The sequence below is a fragment of the Pinus tabuliformis genome, chromosome 8, assembly GCF_031772625.1.
Source record: "Pinus tabuliformis cultivar Carrire ecotype Pingquan chromosome 8, CPIR1, whole genome shotgun sequence".
Lineage (NCBI taxonomy): Eukaryota > Viridiplantae > Streptophyta > Pinopsida > Pinales > Pinaceae > Pinus > Pinus tabuliformis.
This window is the reverse complement of record NC_142294.1, coordinates 2,079,535,542-2,079,561,120: the sequence shown is the minus strand read 5'-3', so window position 1 is coordinate 2,079,561,120 and position 25,579 is coordinate 2,079,535,542. Positions and strand designations below refer to the sequence as shown.

Below are 25,579 nucleotides of genomic sequence, written 5' to 3'. Positions count from 1 at the left end.
TGCATCGTACCATTTATTGGAAATTTCCCTACGCGCCTATAATAATACAACCCCCACAACTCACGTGGGTGACGCATGGTACAGCGAAGACTTGTGGAATTCCCTCTACGCGCCGATCATATTACGACGTCGACACCCACAACCCAAGTGGGGTACGCATGGTACAGCGAAGACTTGTGGAATTCCCGCTACGCGCCGATCATATTACGACATCTTTAGATAAGACCTCCCACCTTCGTGACGACGGTGATTTTACTTTTCGACCTCCCTATTAGCTTTTCGACCGGCCATTTCTCTAGATTTCATCTCCATCTTCATTGCCGTGACAAGGTTTCCTCATCTTCCAAACTGATCCGATCGATCACTAGAAGGTATCAAGTATGGAGGCAGTACGGTTAGAGTGGGGCCTTCACCTCGAAGACTTGTGGAATTCCCTCTACGCGCTCATCATGAGGCAACTAAGAGTGGTCGGCCGGTGCATCGTACCATTTATTGGAAATTCCCCTCCGCGCCGATCATAATACGACACCCACAACCCACGTGGTTGACGCACCGTACAGTGAAGATTTGTGGAATTCCCTCTACGCGCCGATCATATTACGACATTTTAGATAAGACCTCCACCTACGGTGATTTTACTTTTGGACCTCCCTATTAGCTTTTCGACTGGCCATTTCTCTAGTTTTTCATATTCATCTTCATTGCCGTGACAAGCGTTTCCTCCACCTTCCAAACTACAAGGTATCAAGTATGGAGGCAGTAGCAAAGTCATCATGCCAGCCATACCAGGTTTTCATAAACCACAGGGGAAAGGATACAAAGAAGAATATTGCCAGCCTCATTTACCATGCCCTCGAACCCTATGGGTTGCGAGTCTTTTTGGATCAGTACGTAATTAGACCGGGAGATACCATCGAGACTGAAATCCGAAGAGCCATTAGCAGTTCCTCTGTTTACATTGCCCTATTCTCGAAGAATTATGCTAAATCACGCTGGTGCTTAAAAGAGCTTTGTTGGATGTTGACATCATCTCATGAGCCCTGGTTTATTCCCATATTCTGTGACGTTGAGCCTTCGGAACTTAGTTTCGTTGAGAACGGATGTTATGCCAAAGCCTTTGAGAAACACTTTGGAAGAGAACCCGAGGCAGTAGTGGTTGAGTGGAAGGAAGCACTCCGAAAAGCCGCAGGCATTTCCGGTAAGGTGTTCAAAGGGAAGGAAGCACTCGGAAAAGCAGCAAACAATTCTGATACGGTGTTCAAATGGAAGGAAAGGTGAATACATACTTTACTTATTATCATATCACAAAAGAGATATTTCACTTATTTATCATCTATCAACTTGGTGAATCTTGAATCATCAATTTTTCTAACTATGATAGACTGCAAATAATTTTTTTGTTTACAGTGACTATGGAAAGCTTGTGAAAAACATTGAAAACATTGTAATAGAACACGTCAAACGGGACCCATTAGAGTTGCCGCCTCGCCCAGTTGGACTAGACCAGGCCAGGAAGGATTTGGATGATCGAATTAAGAAACAAAGCTCCAAAAAGGTAGTAGTAATTGCCGGATTAGGCGGTATAGGGAAGTCAACTCTGGCGAGACATATCTTCAACGAATTGAGCCGTTCGGAGTTTAGAAGGGCTTCTTATTTGTTTAACGTCAGAGAAACAGATGATCATGTTTTGCAGCAGCAGCTCTGTCGTGATTTGCTGGGTAAAAATATGGTATCTAGCTGGAACGCGAAGAATATGTTACGAGAGAGTCTAAAAGGATTAAAGGTTTTGATTGTTTTCGATGATGTGGATCAGTGGGACAAAATAGAACGTGTACTGGATGTACATGCTCTGGAAGAGGGTAGTCGGATCTTCGTAACATCTCGTGATAAAGATGTAGTGGGGGCCTCTTATGCAAAAACTTCTTTCGTGTATGATGTACAGCGATTGCAGAACGAGCATGCCCGAGAATTGTTCCGCTATCATGCCACCCGTCAATCAAATTCACTTGAAGGGTTGGCAGATTTGGTGGAGGATTTTTTGAAAATTTGTGGGGGTTTGCCTCTCTGCTTAGAAGTTTTGGGGGAGCAGCTATATAAGAATTCTACTAAAGAGCACTGGCAGCGGAAGTTGAAATTATACTCTAAAGGAGCGAGTCTGCCCGAAGCAAACAAAGTAATTAACAACTTAAAATGGAGTTGCGAAGATATGGACAGCGAACAGCGAAGGATGCTTTTGGACGTGGCTTATTTCTTGGAGGGAGAAGACAAGGAACTGGCTGTTCAAGTGTTAGAGGGATTAGATTATGGGGAGGACGTTGACGACTCCCTCACAAGGCTCGATGAAACTTACCTCATAAGTTTCCAGAACGACGTCGACTATCATCTTGATCTTGATCAAGTTGCAGCGATGTTCCTTTCTGCGTCGGAGGCATGGCAACCATTGTTAGGTTTCGAACATTATGCGCCGGAGACACTGGCATATTGTGTTCAGAAGGCAGAGCGATCATTGTCAACAGTTTTAACGAAGCGCAGTTTAAAAATCATAATGCATAATGAAGTCCGGGAAATGGCTCGATGTATTGCTAGAGAAAATCAAAGCGAGCCACTACGCCTACGCTGCGCAGTGGATTTCGAAAAGCAGGTATGCGAAGTTTCCATTTCCTTGCAATTCTCCGCTTCTAATTATAATCTTTTGACATTTTGACTTTGGATGTTTCCTATAATGGCTGGTTTGAAATTATGCCATTTGATATTTTTAAAATTATGTTTTTTTAATAACCGGAGATTATATTGTTTTTTCTTTTGTTCAATAAAAAAAATTGCTTTTTAAACCGATTCTAGGTTTCTTAAGATTTAAAAAAACAAAAATTATTACGCTAAATATTTTGAAAAAAAATAAATTAAATTTTAATCTTTTCAATATAAAAGTAGTAAATTAAAATTTTTTTTTTTTTTTTTAATAATTTTCAAAATAAAATTTAATCTTTTCAATATAAAAGTAGTAAATTAATTTTTTTTTTTTTTTTTTTAATAATTTTCAAAATAAAATTTAATCTTTTCAATATAAAAATAGTAAATTAAAAAATAAATTTTAATTTTTTAATATAAATTGTTTTTCCTAATGAGTTGCTTGTTATTTTTATTTGGTTTTAATTTAAATAATAAGATATAAAATATATATTTAAAAAAAAATTATTCAATTTTTGGACAAAAGAATGTTAGGTAGATAGCTATCTACCATTTTTTTTTATGCAAGAATGCCATGTGATAGCTGTCCACCATAGTTTAAGCAAATATTTGCATAAAAATGATGGCCACTATCTATATAGAAATTTATTGTAAAAGAATTCCTAATTATTTTTATTTTCACTATATGTCTACTAGTTACAAAGAAATTTCAAAATATGTTGAAACTCCCACCTAGTAAAGTGTTAATAATTATATACTTTATGTATTTCTATAATTTTGGTCATTTGATTTGGAATTAATAAAATTTTAAAAAGTGTTTAAATATTAACTTCTGGGACCAATAACTTTGATTGTCAATTATTTTTTGCATAAGGCAGGTACTAAGCAGCAACGCTGCATATTAAATTTATTGTATTTTGTAATTAGATATTTCCAGTAATTAAACACTAGTTAAAAAATATGCCTTTTGATGTTTTGTTAAGAGGGTAACAATGGTTAAATTTGATATATGTGTGTGTGAGAAATATTCATTTTTATATGTATGTTTGCATGATAGAGAGATATATCTCTTGCATCTATTTTTATAGCAATATATCTTAGATATAAGCAAACTCCCAATTGGATTGGGGAAATACAAGATAAAACTCCAAGATAAGCACATATTGCATGGTACTTATAAACTCTCAGATAAACCATGGTGTAGTAGTAGGCTCGTTACTACACAAACCATGGGTTTTTGGGCATGCTACAAAATGCTTGTCTCTTTCCTAACTCACATCATGCAATCCCACACCATGCACCTTGAACATTAAACTCTGAAGCTTGGGGGTTTAAACTCGTGGTCATGGCCCATCTTTATGCTATATAAAAAACCTATGGTGATAGAGTAATGAGATTGAAGGGTATTTTCGCTGTTCAATAAAAATAATAAAAATGACATAACAATTTTTTGTTTGATTTGAGAATTTTTGTGTAGTTTGTTCAGCTTTAGCATGCTCATAATACATCCCATTTTTTAAAAAATGGATCTACTTAGTGGTTGGAAATGGAAATCTCAAATGGAAAATCACAGTGACTTTCTTACATTCCTTACATGATCACATTCCTGTCTTTCAAATTTTGGAATGCCTAATTGAGAATTATTCTACATGACTTACAAAAGCTAGAAATTACATGAACAATGAATATACATAATTTTCCTAAATTATTGATCAGTTTCACAATTACTAACACAATTTAATATGTTATTTTTTAATGTGTATATCATTAATTTTACTAGATTTTATTTAGTTTATGCGGAAGCTAAAATTAACAAAATAAACCTCATCTCAATAAAAAAATTTACTATGATCAAAAACTAATAAAATAAATATAATAATAACATTTAAATGACAAACCTAAATAAATATAAAATATCATTTGAAAAACAATTTTGACCAAAAAACCATGCAAAACAATTTTGACAAAAAAAACCATAGTAAAAAAACTTTGGTAAAGTGTCCATCAAATTTATACTCTGGGAAGATTAGTTCTTGATAATAATAAAATATTCCTTAAAAAAAAGAGAAAGAGGCCATGGAAATTCCGATTACAATACAAACTAAACATAATTAGTTCTATTATTACGATAAATTTTTTTAACGTAATTAGTTTTTCTCTTTCGCTGGTGTGTTGTGAAAAAAGGTAAAAAGGAGAACGTAGTATATAATCCAATCACAGAAATAGTACTGGGCAAGAAGACATTACAGACAGACTTGCCGTTGAGGTATCAGTTTATTTGTTTTTCTAAACTATGTCGCAGGCTTCCCAAAAGAAAAGTCCAAAGTCCATTACTTCAACAATTTTAACTTTTGGGATGGCATATTAAACTCAAAGTCTATCACTTAAATATTTCCAACTTTTGGAAGGTCGAGGATTAATAGCATCATATTAATTAAATGCAGTAAAACAACATTAGTAGAAATGGCATAACAAATTGCAAACGAATACGTTCTTCACCTTCCGTAACGAAGTTCAGTTAAAAGGAATATGTTTGAAAGAGAATCAAGTTACGTTAAATAAATCGATGTGAAAGAGGAAATGAGTTTCTATGGGATTCAAAACATTGCATAACTATTTTCTAATATAAACGTTGCGAGGTAACGAAAATGTTAAATGGGAACAAATTATTATCGGACACACAGTCCGTAATGTACAAGAAAACATTACATGAAAAATTATGATCAAGTTATCAGTTTATTTGTATTCTAAACAATGTCCATCGGATTTCTGAAAAGAAAAATCTAAAATCCACACTTAATTGCCATTTCTCAAACATTACAGACTTTGCATAGACTATCCTTCAAGCATCCGAATTTCACTATTTCTGTGTCTCTCTATATCCTTTACATTACACTAACGTAGAGATGTATGTTGTGGGTGGGTGTGTTGCAACCACAATAGACTTCTCTATTTTTCGGGAGCATGCAGGCTTATATTAATTGTAAATACCAAAGGCTCTAGATATAATGGTGCGGCCACAAGAGTTTTTGATGGAAATTTGGATGTGTAGCTTTGTTTATTACAAAATATTTGTGAAAACTATTAAGTTTATTATTTTATTCTCTCCAAATTATATCTATATCTGGTTTTTCGCTAAATTTTTCATATGTCAAATGTTCTAAATTTCCATGTGTTTCTCAACTACCGAGTTGGTTTTCAGTAGTTTGATTCCATTTAGTTGCTATAACCATTAAATGTGGTTGTTATTGAATATTTTCTCTACTTAGAAAATCTGGAATGCAAATTTTACTTCTATGAAAGTTTTAGGATTAAGAATAAGATTCCGTTCAGTTGCTATAACCATTAAATGTGGTTGTTCCTAAATATTTTCTTTACTTAGAAAATATGGAATGTAAATTTTACTTCCCTTGACCTATCTAATTTCAAAATCAAAGTTTGTGAAGAGAGCTTCTCATCCAACAAAATTTGACTCTCTTGGTTTTTTGATATTTTTGGTTAACACCTTCTTCATGGCTGAAGCACTAGTTCTAAGAAAAAACTTTTATTTATTAAGTGTATATCCAACTTATCAATACAATTCTAAGCAGTTTCCACTTTTTTTCAATGGTCGAATAGTTTTTCTCGAGGGTTCCACACAAGTGAGGCAAGCTGAATAATTTACTCCTGGCCTTCTTTGAGTTGTTTGAGGATTACTTCCCATCCTATATCACTAGCATCCATTTCAACAATCTTTGGCAAACTTTCATAAACATAGAGGATAGGAAGAATTTTTACCTTCTCTTTTATCTTTTTAAGTGCTCCATACTCCATAGTTCTGGTTTTTTTTAGTCTTTGATTTAGAACCTTTCTATTCTATGCAGCGTCTTTATAAAAATTACAGTCATAGTTTAGACAACCAAAAATGGGTTTTGTCTTTTATTTCATCTGGGAAATTTCTCTGCAAATACCATTGCGTGCTGCTGAAGAGCGATCTCGCCATTTTCAATGATGTGTCCAAGGAATTTAACCTTGGTTTGGAAGATTTCCATATTATTTTTGCTTAGAATTAAATCACTACTTTTGAAAACTTGTTTAAATTTATGTACATGCTTAAAATGTTCATCAATTAATTTAGAAAATATCAAAATATCATGAGATGATAATGGTCAACTATCATGCTAGGGTATCTAAGATATTTGTTTTGGGGGGTTTTGTTTTAATTTTTAGAGGACTAATGTCTGAAACAGATTTAAATCAGTGATGACTAAAGTTGTTGAATAATACTAATATTAACCAAAGGGCTGCTATTAAAATCCACACAATGATCTAGCTTATATGGTGATGAGTAGAAACAAAAAAATGTTGACTATTATAGTTTTCAAATAGAAAATTAAATAACGATAAGTAAGAAAACCTTCAAACAATGTTAAGAAAGTTTGACAAAATATGCCCAAGATTACCGATGATTTTATGATTTAGAGGGAATTACTTAAACAAACAGTTTTTATAATTCATTCTCTTTAAAGATGATCTTTTCAGAAAGCTTCTAAGAGTGAATTGAGACTCAACTACTCCTATATGGTTATCTTTGTAAAACTTAAGAATACGAAGAAAACAAGTGAATGAAAATTGGAAAACTTACCAGGAATACGAAAATGTATGAATCAAAATTCAGAATCCTTTGCTTTGGTATTAATGATTCAGAAAAAACTGACTACATTTAGTGATTACAAATGTTTCTTCAAGGGTGCCACCCTTAATAACTCGTTAAAGGGAGTTATTTATACAATCTTAGAGAAAAGAAAATATCTTAAACAAATTTACAAAAATAGATTAATACAAAATCAAGAATATGAAATGATAGTCGATTATTTTGGTGTTGAACTGTTGGTGACTGTTGAATGCTGCTGAGCTTGGTGATGACTGTCCCTAGAAATATTGATTGTTGTTTGATCCTACTTTTAGTCAAGTAAATTAGTTAACTGTTCCCAACGTTTCTCATCTGGGATAGATAACTTAGTCACCCTTCGATAAACCTCATCCATTTCTATATATTTAGTAAAAGTGGGTTTCACTAAAAATATATGTCTAATTTCATTTAGGATGGAAAAGGTATCTCTAAGTGCATTCAACACAACCCTTGGTGTTTCTTCACCTCTTATGTGTGAAACTGTAGTTGCATTGGTACTAACCTCAGCAAGTTTTCAAACATAGTCTTCAATGGGAATTAATTTATCATTTATCACCAGCATAGAGGGAGAAACCTTGCTGGTCAAGGGTTCCAACTTACTGAAAAAACGTTGAACTATAACATTAACACTGCTGCATTTATCCTCCAACTGAAGAATGAGATTTCAATAGCTTCCTGAGCTTTTTCCAACAAGTCCTTTTGATCAAATATTATCCTGATATAAGGCGAGATATCTTTGATTGATTCAATTTTCTCTTCCCTAACATTTCCTTTACCAAACCCAGTTTATTTCCAAGGTAAGATTCTTTGATTTCTTTATGCAATACCTCAATTTGACTTTTTGCCCTCTGCAACTCAGTTGCATGTGAACTGTATGTAATTCTTTTCATGTGTTGTAATGTCTTCATTTGATCCTACAATTTCTTCATTTCTTCTGTCTGAATAGACAGATTCTGCACAACTCCTACTGTTGTTCCTGTAGTTGCTGATGGCAGAAGCTATAGTTATAGAGATTGCTTTAAGAGAAACTACATCCATTGGAATATTGGCCCTTTTACAGTTTCCTCTTTCTCTTTGACAAGTTTCTCCATTTTCTCCTCCCTCTGTTTTATTTGCAGATTTTGTTTCATGATGAGCTTCATCATGTCAGATTTTTAGGTTTCAGTTTCTTCAATCTCTTTAGTCATTGGGTCCTTTGAAGCTGGCAATTTTAGCTGCTTCCTTAATGCTGAAATTTCAGTATTTTGTCTTGACAATTTCTTATGTAGTCTGTTAGGTCCCTATACCAATAGGAATCATAATTTTTGAATGACTGAGATTAAACATGTAATATGTACATACCTTTGCTTGTCCAAATGTTTTCCATATTCAAGAAAAAATTAAAAAATGTAAAGAGGGTATGTCCTAAAAGAAAAATGAAAGGACAAAAAGAATATAAAGGTTAAAAAAGATGAAAAATATGAACCCCAATAAAAGAAAATAAGACCATGAAAATGTGCAAACCAAAAATGCCACTACCATTTACTTTTTATGAAGCATAATAATGATTGTGTGCAGCTAGTTATTCATGCCACAATCCATGGTAATCAAATAGTTTAATCTTGGTTACTCCATGATTTGAATTTCATATTATAGATAGAAAATAAAATCTGACCAAACTGTTTAATCTTGGCAGATAATTAGATTAGGTAGAGTAAATAAAAGGAGCTCAATAGTTTAATCTGAGTCCTTGGATATAATATGGTTAGACTTAGATAGCTTACTTTTGTAAAAGAAAAGAAAATTTTTTGATAAGGGTTTTCCAGCTTAAGTGCACCCTAATAAAGAGAAGAAAAATAGTAGGATGAGTAGGTGGGTAAGTAGAAAAATGGTTGCAGAATTGTGATGATTGTTAGATAAAAGCATATTCATCATATTCATCATCAAAGTTCTAAGTATGGATAAAATTGGGCATGTCTCAAATCTACAAAGTCAAATTGATTAACCTCCCTCACTCATTACACCTTTCACATAACTAATTTCCAAGAAAAGTCTTAAGTACCTAAAATCTTAAGTCAAAGGTGTTGGAGAGGTAAATCCCCTCTACGGATAGAGGCGATCCCTACTAGCCCAGCAAGGGTCTAGCAACAATCGTACAATGCTGCTACGCATATTCCTAGTTACAATTAAACAAGAGGTAAAAAGCACCTACTTGGATTCCTGCGCTGTCGTTTGGCGAAGAGATGTTGCCTTCGCTCCTTCGCTTCAGCTGGTCACAATCCTCCGCGATCCCCGCGAATGGACACCTGCACACACGAAGAGAAAGCAAACGCAAGCGTGAAATCTAGTAAAAGTAACCATACATCAGTCAGAAAAGATATAATTCACATTTACCCATTGCATAGACAAACGAGAATGGAACAATAATAGCAGTCATCTATTATTAATCAGAATAGAGAAGAGTACAACCAAATGTTCTGACGTCGGTAACCTTCTCAGGAGGGGCCAGTCAGCATGTATCTCAAGCATTCACCTTTGAGGATGGTTCTCCCAAGACAAACAACTCTCTCTCTCTCACACAAATGTCACAAACAACCTTCCCTAAGCAATCAATCACTTCCACACCTAGCACACCAAACCTATAGCAGCAATCTGAGCACTACAAGCTCTGTACAATCCAAGCTATTCCAAGCTAAGTCTAACTAGCTGCTCATGGTAATGGTGAGAGTTTATATAGGAGAAGGAGTCTCCTAAAAAGGTGGAAGGATGAGCTTATCTTCAAGGGAAGTTGTTGGAAAGGGTCGAACAGACATGCCATAGAAGGGAGTCGACATTCACAAAGCTAACAACCAAGCCTGGAGAGATCTGGAAGGCAGGTTGTTTGAACAAATTCGCCCAAACTGGATCAGCGCGGATTATAGGGAAACTGCCGCGCTGTCGGCGCATCTCCATAACTGAAGAAGTCATGTCAGCGCGGAAGCACACGGGAAAGGCGCGCTGTGGACCATCGCGGAAAAGTGATGTTCTTCCGCGCTGGCAGCGCACAGCATACACTGGAAGGCGCCTGTCATCGCGGTTATTTTAGGAACAGACGCGCTGATGAACAAAACTTTGGAAAAATGGGTTTTTAAGCCAGTTCAGGGATCAAGCACTTAGTGATTGTGAATTCTGGGCACAGCAGGGTGACTGACAGGAAGGCAGTGATAAACTACTGTGTAACAAAAGGGGCTCAAAGCATTTCTCTGACTTCTGGAGGGAACGGACCCTCGGCCGAATGACTTATAGGTCCTAAGTACTAAAAGCCCCCTCATGAACATTCACCCCTTTTAAAAACACTCGTATTCCCCAACAATCCCCTTTTCCTATGAAAAATTTATTTTCCTAAGGAAAAGTCATTCCCCCCTAATGAACCCCTTTCTCTAAGGATAAGACCTTGTTATCCTAGAAAAAGTGATCACCCCCCATCAAAAAACCCCTTTTTCCAAAGAAACCCACAAGAACAACACTAAGCCTAAGTTATAATGTGTTTATAAAAGCAAATAAATTATGAATACACATTTAACTTAGCACTAAGTTATTTTCCGCTTTCAATTCATATTAAATTTAACTTTATATATTAAAATCCCAAAAAAGAAATATAATCCTTCCCGTATATCATTATAAATAAAACCCTTATATTAATACCCCACCTCGCAAACATAAACTTTATAATAAAACCCTACCCCGATAAAACGAATTAATTGATCGATCTGCGGTTAATTAATAATCAACCTCTGCCAATGAAATCACCCCCGACGCCCTTAACCCACCATAATCCGTGATTAATTAAAACCCGCTACTCTTAAACTTTCACCGGACCCCTCCATTAAGCTTCATGACAAAACTCTGCCCCGATCACCGTACGATCAAGCCCCCTTCGATCCAACAGTGGACGATCATATCGGGCGGCCTCTGAAGTCTGACCTTTACTCACCCGATATGGGTGGTTTTCCTATTGGGCCTCGATGCTACGTGGCACCCGATGAATGGCATCGGGCGACGTCCCCCCAAAACCACTCTAGCCCAAAAGCTGTGCGATTAAACCCGCTTACTGCCTCCCGCTAGATGATAAAACGTCCCATAAGCCCGCCAAACAGTTGACTTTGCAAATAAAACTAAAAAAAACTGATTATTTTTTGTTTTATCATGGAAAAAGACGCTCAAGCCTCCATGCAAGCTACAGATTACGTACAATTTCCAACCCACGTCCGATCGCCAACCTGTAGAAGCCACTAAACTTCTGGTCCACTCTTCAGTCACCTACACCTCCTGTAACTGTGCAAAGTCGTCCATTAGCCCATTCAGAGCCAAAACCAGGTATTTATTCAAATTCACCAAGAAACCTTGTCTCATTCCCAAACCTGTTACTCAATTGCTTTAAGTTATTAAGTAATTAAGTAAAAGAATTGCCCAAAAACCCCAAACTACTCTGAATTGAACCAAATTGCTCCAATTTGACTGAAAACCCTTTTTCCCCATTCTTAAATCCACAAGAACTAAGAATGGCCACTCCCATCCCCATGGATGTCCGACCACTTTCCACTCCCCACTTGGATTTAGACCATCTCCCTTTGGCAGACAAAGACTTCCAAATCAAGGACACCATTATCCAGGAATCCCCATTGAAATTATACTACCAGTACAGAGACCAGTACTTAAACCATCATACAAAATAGGTCTTTGGGTGTCAAATTTGCCTAAGTACCAATTCCCTAGAGTACATATCTCTCATGAAATCGTTCATTATTGCCACGCAAAATACAATCATAGCCAAAGAGCAGTGACATCCCCTGACCATATTGTACTTTTCACCATCATTGCTGAATCCATCAATGGAATGATGTAGTTGCAACCAGGACAAAATCTGAATCCCATTTCTATTGGAGACCTGCTAGACAAATTCCCCAAGATTACTACTGCCAGACTTGCTGAAGTGTTCCAAACTTTTATTGTGGAAGAGAAACATATCTTAGATGATCCTCCCCCATACATGTGGACCATATTTTCCAAACTTGGCCAGGACATTGTGTCAATGATATCTAGTGTCTTAGGCTATACTACTAGCGAATATGTTGATGAAATCATTATTGCCTTCATGTCAATTTTCATTCCTCGACAACCCCCTGCCATCATGTTTAATTATGCGAAATTCATAGCGGATAAAATGCATAATCAATTCATGAGAATGGACAATGAAAGAGTATTTAAGTACTCCTCTATTCTGTATCACATTTTCTTTTACTATCAAGTTGATAAAATTTCATTCCCTCTGCAAAAGTTTGATACCAGAGGCAACTCCGATCAGTAGTCTTCTGGACCCCTTTGATCCACCAATATGACTCTCCATATACTTACACAGACTTCATAGACCTTTTTGTGCATCCAGTAGCAACCATGCTATTAGGAAGTCCTCCCCCAAGGATCAGTTCAGATATCAGAAGGATCCTACAACTATCTAAACAACACAAAGTGGGAGATTGGTACTTGTACCAAAATCACACTGAAATCAGAATCTATCGCTGTGAGTTAGCACCATACAAATTGCCCACATACATCCCAATGAGGTTATTTGCTCTGGAGTACTACAGGGAGATAATCAACTCAGATGAGGTACATTTTGTAAAGGCCAAGAAGAAGGCTCAACTTAGAATAAAAGACTAGCTAGGCCCCTTTGTATGCAATAATAGAGAAGTTGGAAGAGAAGCAGATCAAATCCTTCAAAGGCTCAAACTGAAACAAAGCTTCATATGGAGATATGACCCCTTTGACTTTTTCTGCAATAGAAGACAGAAAAACAAATTGTCTCCTTACATCCACCACAGAATTCCTGAGATAGAACAATATGCAAATCAATTGGAATGGGTGGAAAATACTCTAGTGGATAGAGATAGCACTGAAGTTGTTGTCAATAATGTATTATTTGATCTAGAGAGGAGAATTGATGAAGATTCTTTCATACAGGTACCAGAAAAATCCCATGCCCAAAGGGAAACACAGGAACACAATGAAACATAAGCAGAAGAAGAACTTCAGGAGCAAGAAGAGTCAGAGCAACCAGACTTATCAAAAGAGCTGACTCAAACAACACAGCAAGAACACATCATGAGTACCCCTCCTATTGTGTAGACTTCTCTAAATGAGGAGATGAACCCCAAAAGAGATAGGGAGGAGGCCACTCCTTCTGGCAGACCAATTGCATAAACTTATGTCAAGAGGCAAAGGTTAAATCTTTTATCAGAGCAAGAATACACAGAAGAAATAGTTGGAAACACAAGCATAGAAAGGGTAGAGAGCAGGCAAGCTACTCCATCTGGAGGAACACAAGAAACTTTCATTACACCTACTCAGGTGTTGGAAAGACAACAATGTATGGAAGTCTCCTCATTCAGAGCTCTAGCTGGCCAAGACCAAGTTATCAGATAAAAGTACAAAGAGATAAAGGCCAGGAATGAAAGGCTAAAGGCTCAAAGCTATGCACAATACCTCATAATGGCTCCCACCAATCAAACAAGGCTTATGTCAGCATTTGATGTAAAGGAAGGTAAAATGAAAATGACTTACATGAAGTCTACTATGCAGCAATCAAGGTCAATAGTTGACCATTTAAAGACAGATTTTGAAGTGTTGGCAAAGGATATACATCCTATTGACCAGATTGAATTGCATAAACAGACAGGAGAAATGGTGTATTCCACATTAACCAGCAAAGCCATTGCAACCCATTAGTTACAAAATTTTCTAAATAATATATCAGCGCAATTCCAACTAGAGAAGGCCTCCTCACAGGCCAAGGATACAAGAATCAAGTCCTTGGAGGACTTAATCATTGAGTTGGGACATGATCCCAAAGATGTAAAGGCTGCAGAGAGATTAATAAAGAAAAAGAATGATGACATAGCTGCCTTGAAAAAGCAGCTCAAAATTCCACCATTGCATCATCCACAAACAATAGAAGTATTAGAAACTCAAAAGGAACAGGAGCTTATGGACTTGGTTCTTAAGTTAAATGATCAATTGAAAGAAACAGAGAAGGAGCTGGGCAACTCAATTCAGTCTAAACAGAGTGAGTTGACCACCACTCCACAGACTGTTATTCCTACAGTTTCCACTGCAGTTTCTTCAACCTTGGCAGCAGCACTAGCACCAACAGCCCCATTTGTTACAGCCATGCCAATCATAGCAGAATCCACAAGTACAGGTACATCTACAGACAAGACAATAGAATTAGACAAAGCCATGGAGGAAATGACCATCCAGGCTACAGAGCTGAAAAGATTTGAGGAAAGTGTCTAGCTTAGAAATTGACTGTAAGCTAGCACAAATACAACAAAAAGAGGAAGCATAGAAAAACTTGAGGATGAGTGAGAGGATAAAGTTCCTTGAAAAGGACTTGACATTGCAACAACCACTAGGACAAATAAAGGAGATGCTCTTGGCCAACATCATTGACTCTGTAAATGATGTTTGGCCATCAATTCAAGTAATTTTTGAGCAAATAGAACTGGTGAAAGTGGCCACCGAAGCAATCCAAAAGACAAAGGAAGACCTGGGTGACTAGCCTAAGGAGGCCAACCAACTTATCACTTCTTGAACATCAAGAGCAGGTATCAACTAGCTGAAATTGGTATAGAGGATAGAACCGAAACCATCATAGAAATAAAAAAGGTTCAGACTAAAATGAACCTTATGACCAATTTAGAAAAAAGATGCCAAAGCATGCAAGGAGATATTGACAGATTTATGGTGAAGTTTGAAATTTTGAGGGAAAAAGTCCTTCCCAGTCCTATGGTCATCAATGACAAGCTTATGACCCAATAGGACTATGTTAATAGATTACACAAGTTGTCCAAAGACCAAGCAAGCACTTCGGGAGTTAAAGCGTTAACCATAGGAAAGGCATTGTATGATAATTTGGAAAATCTGTTTTTCCTGGAGCATGAGGTAAAGCACATGTTTGTCAATAAGCCAAATTTTTCCAAATATACTGAAGCAGATGAGGTCTACAGAAAGATGCTTAAAGTAAAGTTACTTGAAGATGAATGATGGGTAAAATTGACAGATTTACTATAAAGTTACCACAATAAAATAGCAACCAGATGAAAAGGTAAAACAGGGTCAAAGAGTAGCAGGTAAAGTGTATCATTAGGTTGATGACAAAAAGTGATTCCAACACAAAAATATCAGTGAACTGAAAGAGTCAAATTCGAACTACAAACAACCAGCACAATCACAATAAAAGGGACATGAAGAAGCATTTTTCCATCTATCTCTATCTTCATGTTGAAGATATTTTTATTTTCCTAAAATAATTCCCAAACTGTTATGGGATATTTTGTATAAATACTTCATATTTCGAAGTATTAGGTGTGGATTCAAAAACATTTCTATGGACTATTTTCTCATATCTAAAAAGCTATTGTATCTAAGGCTGGACTGGTTTTGCTGGATCATGGAATAAAGCTCAAATTTCACAGGATTCTTGTGCAAAATGGAAATCAAATAAGTATTTTCTCTCATGTGTATTATTGCTTTTCCTTATGTTTCTTAATAATCATATGTATTTCTATGAAATCTGAATGGTAAATAAGGAATATTATTTCAGAATTTTCTTCACTGCACTCTTTCTTAACTGTTTACATTCTTAATGTTTTCTACTAAACTATCTTAGCTAGGGAATTCTTAATTGCTCCTTAGCTTCCGTAGTTTTCGTTCTGGTCTATGTAACAAAGGATTCTTAATTGCCCTTTGTTGATGATCACTATCTATTCCTCCTTTCGACCTGGGTCCACGGATTCTCAAGTGCCCTTCACCTTGGTTAGAATCATTCCATCTATCAGCTCTTAAAGATTTGCCTTTTGTTTTGCTAGCCTGCCCTATGAAGTTCCATTTGATAACTTGATCCAGTTGTGCCATCCTTTTCTTGACTCCATAGCCCAATGGTTTAAAGAAGTTATGTTAAAATTGGCAACTAGGGCCAAACTCCATGTGGGTCATCTTATTTATGGCAGCTGGTATTTTTCTTGGATCCCTCTCATCAAGAGATGTAGGATTGATCTAAAGATCAGCCAGAAAAGCCAGAAAAGCTAGAAAAGCGGAACTGTCGGAAAAGCTGGAACTGCCGGAAAAGCCAAAATTGCTGGCAAAGTTGGAAATGCCAAAAATGCCAGAAAAGCAGGAACTGCCAGAAATGCCAAAAATGCCAGAAAAGCCGGAACTGCTGGAAAAGATGGAACTGCCGGAATTGCTGGAAAAGATGGAACTGCCGAAAAAGCCGGAAATGCTAGAAAAGCTGGAAACGACGGAAATGCTGGAACTTCCAGAAAAGCAGGAAAATCCAGAAAAGCCAGAAAAGCTAGAACTGCGGGAAAAGTCAGAACTGCTAGAAAAGCCAGAACTATCGGGACTGCCGGAATTGCCGGGAACAACCGAAACTGCCGAAATTGCCGGGAACAGGCGAAACTGCCAGAACTGCCGAGAACTGCCGAGAACTGCCGAAGCAGCCGGAGCATATGTCTCCGAAGGAGAGCAGTATGCAAGGGACAACTAATTGGGACAGTTGTATGGTACTTAGCAACAAATACACCAAGCATACAATTTTACAGCTAGCATGCAACAACAAGCATGCTAAGGACAGCAAGCATGCTAGGGACAACAAGCAAGCAAGGGAAAACAAGAAAGCAAGGTGCAACAAACACATAGGTCAGGATGGGAACATGGTGCAGCAACGGCACATAATGCAGTACATTGATGGGTACAATCATGATTAATGAAGCGTGATGATATGCAGCGTAATGATGATGGGTGCAGTGTGGTGAGGTACAGCATGATGACGAAATGCAACACAACGAATATGAAGGAGTCACCTTGGAAAATTAGTTGAAGCAGCATGTCTTCAACTAATCTCATGTATCATCTTCTTAGAGATGATCTATGCTCTTATCTAGATAACTCAAAGTGTTGACTTCTGTTGTAAACGTACTATCTCTCTCTCTCTCTCTCTGTGCTGAACTATTGAAGAACATATAAAAAGAATTGATCAAGGGTTTCCCCAGATTAGGGTTTATCCCTGGCTAGCGCCACATCTTGTGTGCTCTTGTCTTGGCTTGTCTTCTTTGATTTATGTTTATGTTCTATCTGCAGTTTATTTTAATGCTGATGTGATTGCTTATCTAGAAAAGATATGGAGCCAATTGTGAAATTTGAAATAAATTGCTCTAAGCATAGAACATACCTAAAATCAAGATGGGATCAGAGCTGAAGTGAAGACAATGCCCAAGCAAGAGTGAAAGAGAAATCACTGAAGACAGTTGGGAAAGGACAAAAGGATCAATGGATTCCTCATCCCTCTTCAAATTCACCAAGGGTGAAGTCGAAGCAGAGAATATTATCAGAATGGCACAGTAGAATATGACCTACCTAAAGATCACTTCATTGGAAGACCGGATCTTAGGGTGGAAGGAAATGCAGATAACTAGTTCGGCCACTATGCGAAGGAGTGTCCGAATGGTAGGGACATGTCACTTGATGATGATAACAATCATTCTAGAGACATCTTCAACGATCAAAGGAATGATAGGTAATGCAGGTCATCAAGGAAATGGCCGACTCTTCATAGAAAGCAAGGAACCCTAGGTATGAAGAATCAAAAGTTGTTTTTGATAAGATAAAGAAGCGTTATATTGTATTGGCCCTCTCCTTCAGATTCTTTGGGAATCTGGCTTATAGATTGTAGTGCTTCAAGGCACTTCATCGGATAGATGGGTGCACTCTCTAATTTGGTAGAGATGGAAACAATCGTGGGATTATACTTGGAGCCGATACCACCTATCCCGGAAAGGGTGTAGGGAATGTTAACTCTCAATTGAATAAGGGTTACTCGATTCATTTACAGAATCTCTTTTATGTACCTGATCACAAGAAGAACCTCGTGTCCATCTTGGAAATGGAAGTCAAAGGTTTCAGGGTAGCATTCATCGATGGAAAGGTACCTGTTAAAAAAGATAATTTTCAAAGATGTTTTTTCTCATGGGTTTAGGGTTGGAAATTTGTATCAAGTTGTAGGATGGTCCATTGGGGATCATGTCAATTGACATATCGCATCTATAAAACTGGAGGTCTACCTATGGGGCCCTACCTGATGTGAGTCAAATGGTGATAGGGATGTCTGAATTCAAGTAGAGCATGAAGGTACATGTCTGAGATGTACCGTAGGAAAATCTTATAAGGGGACCATTCTCTTCATGCAGCAGGTCCACAGATTTGGAACAACCCGAGGAGTTTGAGATTCATGATCGGGAATCTCATGTATACAGGTGGAAGAAAGCCCTCTATGGCTTGAAGCAAAACACCCCGGGCGTAGTATGAGAGGATTGATAGTTGTCTGATGAAGCTGAGATTCACTAGGAGTGAAACCGATCCAAACCATTACCTAAAGGTTGTGGATGATAGACCTCTCATACCAGCACCTTATGAGGACGACCTATTTCTGACAGGTGCAGACCCTCTCATTTGCAGAAGTAAGAGGGAGTTGGATTCCGGATGTGGAATGATAAACTGCAAGCTTGTGACTACCTCAAGGATCTTAACTTTCAAAAGTTATATGGTAGTGATGTCGGACCAGATTTGGGAAATGCCTCTGAGTTTCATAAACTCATTCGCATTGATGTTCTTGGTGAACTTTCGTCTGGACATATGTTTTGCAGTTAGCATGGTGAGCTCATATTTGGTTGAGCCTCACTGGATTGGTGCCAAGAATCTTCTGAGATATCTTCAGGGCACAATCTCTCATGGATTGAGATACACTACTGGAAATATGAAACTGCATGATTATTCGAATGCTAACTGGGCAGGCAATGTGGAAGATCATTAGATCACTTCTCAGTGCTGGTTCTCTTTATATTCTACTTCGATATCATGGATGAGCAGGAAGTAGAAGTCGGTTGCTATAAGCACCGCCGAGACCGAATACATAGCTACGAGTATGATCTCGTGTGAAGCTGCATGGTTGTAGAAGCTCTTAAGTGGGTTGTTTGTACACATGATGAATACCACTGTGATTCTCTGTGACAACCAGAGGGGGGATTCGATTATTGAGGAATCCTGTATTCAATGATTACTATAGCATATAGACATCAGATACTGCCTTATCTGTGATATGGTAAGTCGATGAGCGAGGAGGCTCCATCGCATTGAGACTGATGTACAGGTCGCAGACATTTTGTCAAAGCCCTGGGGAAAGGTCAAGTCTGTGACTTTCTCGAACAACTTGGAGTTGTTGAAAGACCTTCTTATAAGGGTCTTGCATGTTGCATGCATTGAGCTCTAGGGAGCTTGGGGTACTTACTGGAGCAACATACGATCACAGGGCGACTCACCCTCCCCTGGTGGTGCGCTATGAACAGGATGATTAGTTATTCTGTGGGCCGGTATGATTAGTTCTCCCGTGGCAACTGTGGAACAGGGTGATTAGTTCTCCTGTGGGCCGGGATGATTAGTTCTCCTGTGGAAACTGTGGAACAAGATGATTAGTTCTCCTATGGGCCAGGATGGTTTGTTCTCTGTGGTGACTATGGAACATGATGATTAGTTCTCCTGTGGGCCAGGATGATTTGTTCTCAATGGTGATTGTGGAACAAGATGATTAGTTCTCCTGTGGGCTGGGATGATTAGTTCTCCGTGGCATCCACTAAAAGGGTGATTCGTTCTCCTGTGGACAGGATGATTAGTTCTCTTGTCAAGGCATCCTACCCATTCAGTCTGGGACTCATGGGAAGTACCTCTCATCTAATCAATGATCAGGGAAATGAGGATAGGGACCATAGTAGTACTATCAATGGATGCATCGTTGTATCTACCGTACTCCCTATGCTAGGATGACCTCCATTGATTTGGGAACAATGAAACTGATCTGGGATCAGTATTAGTGGTTTGAGACACTCTCTTGTGACATTGATCCGGGATCAATGAAACTGATCTGGGATCAGTATGAGTGGCTTGAGATGCTCTATTGTGACATTGATCTGGGATCAATGAAACTAATCTGGGATCAGTATGGGTGGTTTGAGACACTCTCTTATGATAATGATCTGGGATCAATAAAACTGACTTAGAGTCAATAAGAGTGATGTGACACACTCTCTTCAGATGAAACTGACTTCTGGTCAGTAGAGAATGGTATCATAAATTATCGATCAATTCTTCTTCTTCATGGTTCAGCAGAGTAGAGCAAAGCAGAGCAGAGCAGAGCTCAACAGATCAAAGCGGAGCAGAGCTCAGTAGATCAGAGCAAGGCAAGGCACTGATGGCAGAGATAGTACAGTTAGACATATGGATCAACGGATGGAGTTCTCCCTAGTTGAGAGGGAGTGTTAAAATTTGCAACTAGGGCCAAAATCCATGTGGGTCATCTTATTTATGGTAGCTGATATTTTTCTTGGATCCCTCTCATCGAGAGGTGTAGGATTGATCTAAAGATCAGCCAGAAAATTCGGAAAAGTCAGAAAAGTCGGAACTGTCGGAAAAGCCGGAACTGTCGGAAAAGCCGGAACTGCCAGAAAAGCCAGAAAACCTGGAACTACCAGAAAATCCGAAAAAGCCAGAAAAGGCGGAACTGCCGGAAAAGACGGAACTACCGAAAATGCAGAAAAAGCCGGAAATGCTGGAAAAGACGAAAATGCTGAAAAAGCCGGAACTGCCAGAAAATCCGGAAATGCCGGAAAAGCGAGAACTGCGGGAAAAGCCGAAATTGCTGGAAAAGCTGGAACTTCCGGGACTATCGGGAACAACCGGAACTGCCGAAACTGCCGGGAACAGCCGGAACTGCCAGAACTGCCGGGAACTACCGAAACAACGGGAGCATCTGTCTCCAAAGGAGAGAAGCATGCAAGGGACAACTAACTAAAATTGGGTCAATTGTATGGTACTTAGCAGCAAATACACCAAGCATGCAATGTTACAGCTAGCATGCAAGGGACAACTAGCATGCAACAACAAACATGTTAAGGACAATAAGCATGCTAGGGACAAGAAGCAAGCAAGGGAAAACAAGCAAGCAAGGTGCAGCCAACACATAGGTCAGAATGGCAACATGGTGCAACAATGGCACATAATGCAGTACAGTGATGGGTACAGTCATGATTAATGAAGTGTGATGAGATGCAGCATAGTGATGATGGGTGCAACATGGTGCAACGCGGTGAGGTGCAACATGATGTTGAAATGCAGCACAACGAATATGAAGGAGTCACCTTGGAGAATTAGTTGAAGCAGCATGTCTTCAACTGATCTCATGTATCATCTTCTTAGAGATGATCTATGCTCTTATCTAGATAAGTCAAAGTGTTGACTTCTGTTGTAAACATATTATCTCTCTCTCTCTCTTTCTGCTGAACTATTGAAGAACATATAAGAGGAATTGATCAAGGGTTTACCCACATTGGGGTTTGTCCATGGCTAGTGCCACATCTTGTGTCCTCTTGTCTTGGCTTGTCTTCTGCGATTTATGTTTATGTTCTATCTGTAGTTTACTTTAATGCTAATGTGATTGCTGATCTGGAAAAGGTATGGAGCTAACTATGAAAATTGAAATAAATTTCTCTAAGCATAGAACATACCTAAAATCAAAAAGTTAGTTCTTTCCATCTGTTCCCAGAGTTCCACCCTCCAACTTCAGTTTCAAAATCAAAATCCCATAAGCTCTAAGAACTAGCCTAAAATCTTATCTAAAGACAAAGTTAACTTATAAAGAGAGAGCCCTCTCTAGACTTAGGTTGGATAGATCCTAAGTCTAAAAGATTGGTTTTTGGTTACCTCAGATTATGCCCTCTTTGAATAACTTCAAGGGAAATTCTAAGTGATAACATAGTGGCGACCATACTGGGGATCGAACCCAGAATCTTTGGTTTCGCAGACCAGATCCTCAGTTTTAATAAACCTTTTAGATAATTGTAAATCGTTATTTTATGCCTCTTAAAGGATTTGTTTGAAGTTATTCACAAAACTTTATAAAAAGAAGATAATTGAAAAAGCTTGAAATCCTGGCTTCAAGGAGAACTCACTATACTAGGGCCAACCCAAACCCAAACCCTGCCCCAGTGTGTGATAATCCCAACCTGATTTCGAGAAGACCTAGAAGAGAAGAAAGTCCAGTTAGCCCTACACCTTCAGTCAAAGCAGAGTCATGTCCGGATGAATTTCTGTTTTTAGAGGAACTCCCTTTTGATGTAACTTTTGATTTGTCCTTGTTTAAAACCCAGTCTGAAACTGCTCTTGATAAGATTGTTTTAGACCCTGAATTCATTACATATCTCGAAATACAAAGGGAAAACCAACCAATTGGTGAGTATGTTTTAAATTCACCTTAGTCATCCTCTGTTATTGTTGAAATCCCTCAACTTTCTGAAACAATATCCACTCCTTTCAATTCACCATCATTTCCTTCTATTTCCGAGATTGTTTCCCAACCTCCATTGATACCATCACTTCCTCACCAACATATCATTACCCATCAGACACCCATAATTCTCAGTTCTCCACCAACTATTGTATCATCCCCTAATACCTCAACTCCCAGTTCTCCATCCACTATTGTATTATCTCTGAGAACCTCAACCCCACAATCTAGCCCCACTCTGCTTAGAGCCATGGGGAATAGATATGCTCCTTTAGTACTACCTGCCCAATTGGGTGCTATGCCACAAGATTATCAGAGTAAAATTATCTTGTTTAATGGCACATGATCCTACACAGCACATTATCATACAATAAAAATGATAGACCATTTCGAATTACATGAAATTGACATTGGATATGTCCAAATGAGAATTTTTGCCCAAACTCTAGCAGGAGATGTGAGAACATGGTTTAGATCTCTTCCTAACAATAGTATGGATAGTTTAGAAGTTTTTTACTAGAAATTTTTAAATAGGTGGAAGAAGAAAAACAACCCTCTTCAAATCCTTTCTGAATATGAAAACATTAAGAGGGGATCAAACGAAACAGTTCAGGACTACTGTACTAGATTTAACAACATATATAATGCCATACCAGTAGATCTTAGACCCCCGCCTGGTTTAGCTTTAATTAGATTCCCTAATGGATTTGATACAGACATGGCTTTTCAACTTAGAGAACAAAATCTCCCTACTTTAGAAGACATGCAGAGTGTTGTTGTGAGTGTGGAGGCCAACCTGCTAGCAAAGAGAGCTAGGATTAGAAATGAGAGGAGAATCCCAGTTAAAGATGAAGCCTCATCTTCAGACCTTAAAATAGATGTTCTTACCAAAAGTATGGAGAAACTTATGAATAGGATAGACAGTATGGAGAGAAAGCCTCAGTGGGATAATCAACAGGCTCCTCCAGTAAGGAATCCAAACTTTAGGAAAAACCAAAACCAGAACACTGGGAAGAATGGACCTGACCAAAACATTAGGCCTCCTTTCCAAGAGAATTATGCTGAAACTTCACATTCAGATGACCCTTAACTAGACACTCAGATAAATCTGATGGGATTGGATGAAGAAGATACAGTCTTCCTAACTCAAGATGATCAAGAACTGCATACGCTGTAGCAATTGCAGACCCAATCCAGGGAATCATTCAATTACAAGCAAGGGTATGACTTTGCTATCTTCGAAGTGCATAAACAATACAATTTGAGGAGAAAAAAGAACACTGATGCTCCATACGAAAACAAGAAAGCAATACCAAGTCAGCCTAAAAATATTAAAGTAGCTCCCATCACAAAAACTCTCCAAATCCTCTCTAGACCAAATGAGAACCCTCCCAGTCCCACTATTGAAGATATAACCAATGACCAACCTTCTGATGAGCAACCTTCCACTTCAGTTCCCTCCAAAGAAATAGGGGAACAACCTCCAGAAACTGTGTTACAAAATCCACTAAAAGAGACTCCAAACACTGAAAAAGAAGAACAAAATACTCCAAACCCTGCTGTTAAAATTCCAAACATTCCAACAGACAAATCCCCTTTGCCCTTCAATCTGGGAGCAGAGGTGGCCAAACTGAAAATATCAGTTCTTTTAATAGAACTGATTAAACATGAAACTTATAAATCTCAAATAAGAAAATATTTAAACTTCGTTGAGAATGAAGATTCTGTGAATTTATTTGATGATCAACCTGAACTCATTTTTGGTCCTGATGTAAATGGAAAACCAGTGGAAGGCAGGGTACCACCCTTCTACATTATCCTTAACATTCACGATAAAATCCTACACAATGCCATGCTAGACTCTGGGACTTCACACAATCTAATGCCTAAATCTGTTATGGAGAAGTTAAACTTGGATATCACTAGACCTTACAAAGACCTATTTTCATTTGATTCAAGCCAAGTTAAGTGCCTAGGACTTAGAAAGGACTTGTGTGTTTTCCTAGTTTAGTACCCTGCTAAGACCATTCTTATGGACATAGTTGTTACTGATATACCACCTAAAAAAGGCAAGCCACTGACACAGTTATCATAACATTCCTTGAGGCCAATATCGTATCCAGATTTGGATGCCCAACCAAAATCATCACTAATAATGCAACAGCTTTCAAATCCAAGAGAATGATTGATTTTTGTAATAAGTATCATATAACCCTAGGCCATTCTACAACTTATTACCCTCAAGGAAATGGATTAGCAGAATCCTCAAACAAAAGTCTGGTTAATATCATCAAAACTTTGTTAGAGGATAACAAGAAGACATGGAATAAAAAGCTAGTAAATGCCTTGTGGGCAGACAGGTTAACCACAAAGAAATCAATTGGTACCTCTCCTTACCAGTTAGTATATGGAATGGAAGCTGTCTTTCCTTCCTCTCTGGGAACACCAGTGATGAAGCTGCTTCAAGAATTGCAGGTTGAACCCAATGACATCCAAAGAAGAATCAACCAGACAATTCACTTACAACAAACCAGGGAAGAAGTGTATATTAGATCTCAAGTTGTGCAAGAGAGGATCAAGAAGATTTTTGACAGAAGAACCAAGGCTGAGAATTTCTACCTTGGGGACAAAGTGTTGAAATGGGACTCAAGGAGGGAAGATAAAGGTAAACATGGGAAGTTTGACTTCCTATGGAAAGGCCCATATATCATTTATGCTTTCAGGGGTAATAATGCTTTCTTCCTAAGAGAAATGGATGGCACAGAAGCAGAAGGTGGACCAGTAAATGGTCGAATTATTAAACACTATAT

General features: G+C 38.0%; 1 protein-coding gene across 1 annotated transcript in view; it reads left to right on the top strand.

Moving 5' to 3' along the window:
• Positions 1-669: 669 nt before the first annotated feature.
• LOC149244827 (disease resistance protein RUN1-like) overlaps positions 670-25,579 on the top strand; it is a 104,437-nt gene continuing 79,527 nt past the window's right edge. The window contains exons 1-2 of the mRNA XM_089368081.1: positions 670-1,274; positions 1,408-2,641. Of these exons, the coding sequence (XP_089224207.1) occupies positions 751-1,274; positions 1,408-2,641 (1,758 nt within the window). The 5' untranslated portion in view covers positions 670-750. The remainder of the gene's footprint in view (positions 1,275-1,407; positions 2,642-25,579) is intronic.